This window comes from Rhea americana, unplaced genomic scaffold (genome assembly GCF_003343005.1).
Source record: "Rhea americana isolate MKP2758 unplaced genomic scaffold, rheAme1 scaffold_607, whole genome shotgun sequence".
NCBI classification, from domain to species: Eukaryota; Metazoa; Chordata; class Aves; order Rheiformes; family Rheidae; genus Rhea; species Rhea americana.
The window spans coordinates 75,334-83,374 of record NW_028186765.1 but is presented as its reverse complement, the minus strand read 5'-3'; the positions used below and the strand labels follow the sequence as shown (position 1 = coordinate 83,374).

Sequence of the window (8,041 nt, the reverse complement as noted above, 5' to 3'; positions counted from 1 at the left end):
CGTGTCACCTGCAGGGATTAACCCCGGGGAATTTATGCTCTGGTTCACTGGGTAACTTGGTGGTTCTCAGGCTAGGAGAAAACCAAGGGGGCGGGAGGGAGGGATAAAAGAGTTGCCCAAGATCTTACAACAAGCAAGTGGTGAAGAAAAGAACAGACTCCAACTCCCTTCAGACTCTAAGAACTACTAAACTAAGACCCTCAAACGATAAAGATGGTTTTGGCTTTGAAGAGGAAACCTGTACAGACATGCTACCTTAGTGCAGCTCAAGATTTTACATTGGACCAAGCAGTACAACATTACGCTTGTGCAAGTATCTAGAAAATCTCATACGACCACTGACTGAGGGGTTTGTAGAGGGTTGTAGCAGGCTGCTGAGCTGCTCTTATTGATCCAGAGTGGGACCCTTTAGTCACAAGGAGTTAGAACAATGTTTTGAGATCTATGCACAAAAAAAGCAACAGAGCATATTCACTGTTATGAAGATTAATAATAACTCCCTAAGGAAACGCTAAAGCCTTGTCACTCAAGCACAGCTACAGTAATTAGGATCTCCTAAATTTTAACTTACAAAGAGTTGAAAGCTGCCTGTAAAGCTGAATTACACCATTCCCTCCTTATTTATAAAAGTCTGGCAGGGCTCTGGAGGAGACAGTGGGTAATTGTCTAACCACTGCTCGAGCTGGCCAAGAGTCAGGTTTTGGATTTCAGTTTAGCTTGAAAATAATCTTCTTAAGCCATCAGTTCCTGACAGCTCTGCTACTCCCAAAAGTCAGAGCTGAGCTGCCCTAACCTGATTACAGGTAAGCCAGGAGCGATTGCAGCTCAGGATATTCCTCCATCCTGTCCCACTGCAACTTTCTGCTTCTCCCGACCTGAGACCTGCGTGACTACCTTTGCCATTTCAGCTCTAACGGGCATCTCTTCCCCATTTCCGAGTTTAGCTTCACAAAGAACACAGAAATTTCTCTTCAGGCCTAACCCAAAACAGCCCTGTGCTGACCTGCAGGAGCTTCTGCTCCTCCACACTGTCCCTGCGCTGCTTCTCACACACGACGATACGGCTAGCCTGGGCATTTTCTGCCATGGGAAAGACACACAAGCCTCTCCAAGTAGCATTTTGGTGCACAGAAGGACATATTTATTTGTTCCAGCAGGAGCTAGCCCTAGTCCTACTCTCACTCGTACCAGAACAGGCCTGCCAAGGAGTTGCTTTCGTTTACTTTGCTGATACAAAGAGGAGAGTATGACTCCAAAGGTCAAGGTGCTGGAGTAACCTCGCTCGTTCCCTGACCCGGTACAAGCGCAAACTTGGCCTTCTCCTTGTTCCACACAARTCTGAGGCAAGTTCCACTGTGTCTATTCTGCTTTACGGGAGTTTGGAGCTGGCACAAATTACAGAAAGTTCAGGGCTCTGCTGATTTATAGGCAGGTGCAAAAGCCCAAGTCAGCAGCACGGTTCCAGCAGTGAACAGCAGAAATCCACTGACATCCTGACCATGCCCCAGCAGTCCCACGAACCCTGGCCATGGGGCAGAATCAGGGCAGAACAACCCACAGGGTCCAGGCAGGTCTCCACAGTGGGGCACTGGGCTGCCTCTGTAGCTCAGGAGCAAGCCAGCCTGCCTCGCTGTACCTCTCCCTCTGATTTTTCCCAGAAATTGGGAGCCTGCTGCGGTAATCTGAAGTATCACCAGGCCCACTGATAAACGGACATGAAATGCTTTGAGGGCATTAGGCGGAAGGAATTAGTGAAGGGTCACTATTACTAGATGAGACTCAAGCTCCTGTTGTCCCTAATTGCCACGCAGCGAAGGTACCTCTGCTACGCGCTTGAAGACCCGACGTGCTTGTAAGCTTGCCTGGTTTTTTCCTCCCAGCTATATCGCTTTGTCTAATAAGGAATAACGCCTCTCCCCACGCGCCTTGCCTTGCCCCCACCTGCCTGGGCTCTTTACAAGCAGAAAAGGCCAAAGCACGGGTATTTGTCTATTCGGTGAGAGCTTCTGAGCATCTGCCGCAGAACGGGCCGGCGCTTGGGATTTCAGCCTCGTGACCGTGTCGTCGGCGCCGACGGAAATCGAGGCAGCTGCCGCGTTCAATGCCCGAAGCGGCGTGGAGGCCGGCAGGGAGAGCAGGAAGGCGACCAGCGGGCAACCAAAGCGAGGGGCCGCAGCGCTTCCCCAGCTCTGCCGCGTTGTCCTTCCCGCCTCCCAGCAAAGCCGGCGCTGGGGTTTCCGCTGCCCTCCCGCTCTGCCCCGCATCCTCCCCCGGCATCCTCAGCGTTCGGTACCTTCTCAGCCGCGACGGGCACCGACGGTGGCGTGAGGCTGGTGGGAGATTCGGGGCGTTTTTTGTGCTTCTGCTTAGGTCTTTCCTTGTCCTTCCGACTCTGCAAAAGAAACCGGAGAACAGTAGAAGGCTAAGGACATCCTCATCCGCTGAGGACAGCGGTTGTAAGGAAAAGGAAAGGAAAGGAGAGCAGGGTATGTAGGGGTGGATTGACAACCACACGTTCATATTCTTCTTTCCTCCTCCACCCATCCACACAAGCCCAGTATCCCCTCCCCCCCACCCCAGCCTCTGGCTGGGAATGTCCCACTATCTCCACCCCAGCTGCAGCCAACATCTGGAGTGCAGAATATCAGCAGAAGCCCCAGAATCAGTTTATGGTAAGATGATAGGGAAAGATTTAACAAGCTCTGGCTGATTTCAAGAAACCTGAGCTTTCCTCTCGCCGTTTCCCCAGAGGGGCTCTGTGTCCCCTTGCCCTCACGCTCTACCTTCTTCAAAGGTTTCTCAGCTCTGCTTTGTACAGCCCACGGAAGGATCCTCTTCCCAGCACATGCACAGGTAAGGAGATCAATCAGTGAAGATCTCAGAAACTAGGCTTGAGCCTAACCCAGAGATCCTCCGCATTTCCCCTCCCAACAGACAGCAGCTGGTCCGGGTCCATCTCTGTTACCAGGAGCCAGGCTATTCAGTTTGACTTCTTCATCCCATTTTTTCCTCTCACTAAAGCCCTAGGGAAGCCAATGGGACTCTCCAGATTGCAAACCAAGGAAAAATCATGGCCTGAAAAACCCTGAGTCCAGGTTTTATGTTCTGTGGAATAAACAAGGTGATTATTCTTATGTGGCGCTTTCTAGATGTTTGTGCTAGAACCAAGGTGATTTCAGTGAATGGACAGTACCGAGAACTAGGGGCTGTGCGGAAGTCTGTGGCTCCCTCTGAAGCCAGTGGGATCTGTGGGTACCCGGGCCGGCTGGACGGACGGTCCGAGCAGCACGCTCCAGCAAGCGCTCTTACTTCCTCGCTGTCCCCTCAGCTGCATGTTCCCTCGCAGACAGACTCAGCGAACCGCAAGAGCTTTTCTGTGCTACCGATCTCAGCTAAAGATGGGGCCTTCTTGGCTGAAACTGCAGAAACTTTTAGGCATGGTTCCAGATGTCCCAGTTTGGTCRCTGGCGCACAGGCCAAGAGCCGCTGTCACACGTATGCCGAGACGCAGGGCTTCGAAAAAACCCATCGTCTTGTTTCTGAGACCTTTCTAGGGAAAAGGATGCTTATTCTGGTACAACTCCCTCATGTGGATGATTTATTCTAGAAGCTGAAGTGGAGCCCTTATTCTGGACTGAAGGTGTCTCCTGTCCATGGGAGTTTATCGATTCTCCAGAAGGATGTTGATTGCTTCCTCATGCAGGCAAAGCCCTGAGGCTGCAGCTGCCAGCATATGCCAAAGATGCGAGGCCGAGGGAGGCCGCGATTCCAGTGTGTACATGAGATTCATAGTGTTTTTTGAAGAGAGAAATGTCTGGAATAATTAGTTCAAGAGACAATAAGCTAGATGGGAAAAAAGGGGGGGCATGASGAGGGTCAGGGCAGGAAGAAAAGGCCAGAGAAAGCAGGAAGTGAAACAGAGCTGAAGCAAAAGTGCTCCAAAAAATCAGCACCTTCCACTGTGGTTTTGGCTGAATTTTCAATGCACTTGGAAAAGAGCAGTGCCTCTGCGCTCATTTCTGCCAGTGCAAACCTGCCACGGCAGCTCTCGCCGACATCAGCTGGTGGGGAAGAGAGGCAAATCCAGCCCAGAACGTCACTGCACTTGCTGAGTGCCCAGTCAAGTATGAGCAATGCTGCCAGCACTCATCATTTGATCACAAGACTTGATGTCTAACATTTCTGTTAAAGCTGCTCAGTTCCTGGAACAGTATTCTGCAAGAATCTGTTTTTTTTTAACGCACATTTCTAGTTTTGGCAGTGAGCAAGGAAAGCTTGTGAATGTGATTTCTACAGATGAAGCACTGAAAGACAAACTAAAATGAATTCTTTACTAAAATCTGATAATGTTTTAAATGGGGCTGCTAGTGCTATAAATGCTGACTAAGTCTCATGGGCCTTSTAGGACAGGAAGATGGGGAAATTGTGGCCCAGACAGTTAGGTGTCTTGCCACAGACCGTGTGCATATCAGTGGCAGAGCTGGAACGGGCAGTTCATTACTCCAGTAGTRGCAATAATTTGCATTCATGTAACAGCACACAGCAGAGGGTTTCAAGGAGCTCGAGAGAGGTGTTTAATATGTGCATCTCATTGTACCAATGGGGAAACCRGGGCGAATGGGGTGAAATAACCTGCGGAGCTTTCACAGAGAATCAGCAGAAAAATCAGAAAGAAAAGGCAGGGATCCCAGCTCCACCTGGATATACACCTGCCTGCTTGCAGATGCTGCGAATGCCACTCACAGAAGCTAGAAAGAAAACTAGAAACAGGAGCCAGCTGCTTTGTTACAATGCATCTCACCAAATAACTGCACAAACCCAGACGCTAAAACTTCCTGAYTACCACAAAACTAACTTTTTCCCATTCAGCTCCACCAAACCCCAAATATATTTCAGTCAYGAAGGTGCAACAAGAAAGAATACGATACAATGCTGCAAATGTCAGCATAGATAGYGCGATAATCATCTGATGTGCCCCGCTGTGGTGAAGATGAAACAAGTCAGAGTCAAGTCGTTTTGGTTAATGGCAATGAAYGTGTGCACACCTACACACACACATGCACTTGTGCACACGTGAGGGGAAAAGTAGAAATGTCGTGACTGTCACCGTACTGAACAATAAATCTCCCCAGAATTTCATTTTGATGGCAACAACCAAATACACTTTCTCCAGCTCCCAAATCTGGGCTGTCTCCTGCCTGAAAATCTCCCTTCCCCGTCAGCAAYGCAAAGCGTACAACTGCTAAGCGAGCAGCCGCCTGGCTGTCTGTAGGAGTGCACACATATGTGCATGTGCAGCGAGGACCCAGCCTGCACAACAGGGACCAGATTTCTGGAACGCCTCAGCTCCCATTTAGATGCTTGAATAAATGGTCAAGTTTTCCAAAACGCTCAGCTCTTTTGAAGATCCCTAACTACATGTGCTGAGCAACTGCACTTCAGCTATTCAGAAAATCTGCCCCACAGAGACCGGTCTCCGTGCTCTGCTCAAAGGGCTGCACTGAAACCAGAACCACCACGGCTAGAGGAGCAGCCCAGCTGCTCTACGCTGTGCAAAAAGCCCCAGGCCGTGCCTGCAAGCGCACCTTGCTCCTTGTGGTGCTTTCCAAGCACTTCTCCCCTTCCTGCACCTCCTCCTCTTGCAGGCTCCTGTGCCACCCTGCTCGGACAGGGCAGAAACTCGCAGACCCTGCAGGCCAGGAGCTCTGTGGGCTGCAACTAGCTGCCCTGAAGCTTTGCTGGGGCTCGCTGCCCGTGCACACTCAGGAGTACCCACCTCCCACCCCRATGGCTCCAGTTACTAGTATTTTTGGATACTCAGCCACGCAAAAGGATGTGACACCTGCTTCAGTATCACCAGGGAAACACACTGCCCGTGTCAACCGGGGCCACAGAGACGACAGCACCGAGGCTGTCACGGTACTTGTCGCTCCTGGCTATCCTGCCCGCGTTGACAGGCGCTCAGACAGCCCGGGGCGTCCCCCAGCTCGCACCGGATGCATTTAAACGTGTGGGTTCCCTCCAGGAACTGGAAGGCTCCAAATGCTTCCTGCAAGAGTCACAGGGTGCAAAGGGACTGCGGAGGGCAAGCGCCAGGGCAGGGAAGCACCACTCTCCCCYGCCTGGCAAGTCCTCCCCCGCCTCGTTGCTTTTCCTCTCCCCTGTACGCACACCCTCCCCTCTGCAAATCCTCCTTCCAGGCAACTTTACAGCCAGTGTAGCCATCGGAGCCACTGCCAGGGGCTGGCAGGACTCCGGTGAGGATGAGGAGGAGGCAGGGAGGRAGGATGCAGTGTGAGAGCAGGAAACCTTTGAATGCCCCCCGCCCCCCATCCTTGCAAGCCCTACCTCCGAGCCGAGCTGCTCCACGCTCCCTGCTCTGGGCTGAGGAGGAGGAGGAGGAGGAGGCCGGGCTCTGGCTTGCAGCCATGGCAGCCGCAGGGAGGAGGAAGGCAGCCGGGGGCAGAGGGGCACGGCGACGCCTGCCTCCAACCTCGCTTGCACCACGGCCGCTCTGGGCTCTCAGGGAGCTGCTTTGGGTTGAGCAGGGGCAGAGATGCCCTCCGAGCGCGCGGGAGTTTCTGCTGAARGTCACACGAGCAGCCCGAGCGGGGCTCTGCGCTGTGCCCTCGGACCGGTCCTGCACCCCCTGCTAACRCACGCGTTTGCTGGGGACAGCTAAGCGCCTGCACAGAAAAGCGGCTGAGGATGCTATAAAACAAGGCTTCTGTGGTTAGATTAGAAAACAGATTTAGGTGCCGTCCTCCTCCCCACCCCCTAAAAATCCGTGCTGGTCTTGCAAGCAGTCATCTGCATCCCACTTGGAAAAATGTCCACTTTGCCCTTTGGTGCCTGTGTGGAAACAAAACCCCAAGAGGCAGCCCTGGGTCACCAATCCGAACGCGAACACAAAGCCCCTTACAAAATCCTCCRGCTTTAGATTTCAGCCTGGTACAGCTTCTCCCCTGTGCAAAATCTGCCAGGCCAGATGCTTGGCTCRTTTCCTCCACTGGCATCAGCGCTAGACAGACAGGCAACGGCGGCGGGGAAAGAGGCAGCTCTGCCACGCATCTGCTCGGCCACGGTGGCACCGGGGCTCAGGCGCTGTTCCGGCTGGTGCTCAGGGGAGCAGGAGGAAAGGACAGCCGAAGCCCTTGCACCTCGCTGAAGTTCAGGTCTATTAGGATTTCTGCACCTGGACCTGAGCTGCAGGTGGGCTTATCGGCTCCAAGCGCCYGTCTCTCTCTCTGATGTCCCTGGAAGCCTCCAGGCTGTTCCTCTCACGCGATGTCCCGTCTCCTGACTTTGGTCCTGGCTTCCAGGTGTTTGCTAAGAATAGCACTGGCTGCATGTCTCTCCCCACAGGGTCTACGCCTAAAAACGCTGCAGCATTTCAGAGAGGTACGCGCTTCTGCCTGCTCCTGCTGCGACAAGTTTCATCGCAGGGAGCACAGTAACTCTTGCCGCAAGTTTCAAGCAGACAGTCGAAGTGACAGAACATCTGCACTTCGTTCGGCCCCTGTGCGTCAGCCAGTATTTTCTTGGTATTTAGCTATTGTTTTCTTTCTTTTTTTGTTCTTTCTTTTTTTAAAGTAACAAACCCTGCAAAGGCTCCCCCAGGGCAGAGCACACACGTTGCAACACCAAAGAAAGCGATGGCGCTGGCTTTGCTGGCGCTGGCTTTGCTGGGGCCGGCTACGTTCGGAGGAGAAGCCGAAGCCCGGAGCTCTCCCCTTCTCCGGACGGCGCGGAGGGRAACACTTGAGCTGGTATCACCCACGCTGGTAAGGGGCGGAGGATCCCAGCCCCACATCACAGTCGTCCCTTGTCCCGCGGAGAACAAGGCTCTTCAGAAATGTCGAGCTGTTACGCAGCAGGGCTTAGGAATCCAAATCCTCGCTACCCCATCCGAAGCCGTTGCATTAAATCCCATGCTCCTAACTCGGTCATTACAGCAGGCAGAGTGACGGCCCCGGCCCCAGATCTGCAAGCGAGCCGTCAGGCGCAGCGTGGCCCTCGCGGAGCGGAGCGCCGTCGGCAC

At 53.1% G+C, this 8,041-nt stretch overlaps 1 protein-coding gene across 1 annotated transcript in view; it reads right to left on the bottom strand.

Annotated features, from left to right (window-relative positions):
- Positions 1–2,293: 2,293 nt before the first annotated feature.
- The window catches only part of LOC146587206 (protein AF-17-like), a gene marked incomplete at its 3' end in the record, with an annotated part of 20,797 nt that continues 15,049 nt past the window's right edge, over positions 2,294–8,041 (bottom strand). Inside the window, exon 8 of the mRNA XM_085319980.1 lies at positions 2,294–2,392. Coding sequence (XP_085176106.1) covers positions 2,294–2,392 — 99 coding nt within the window. The remainder of the gene's footprint in view (positions 2,393–8,041) is intronic.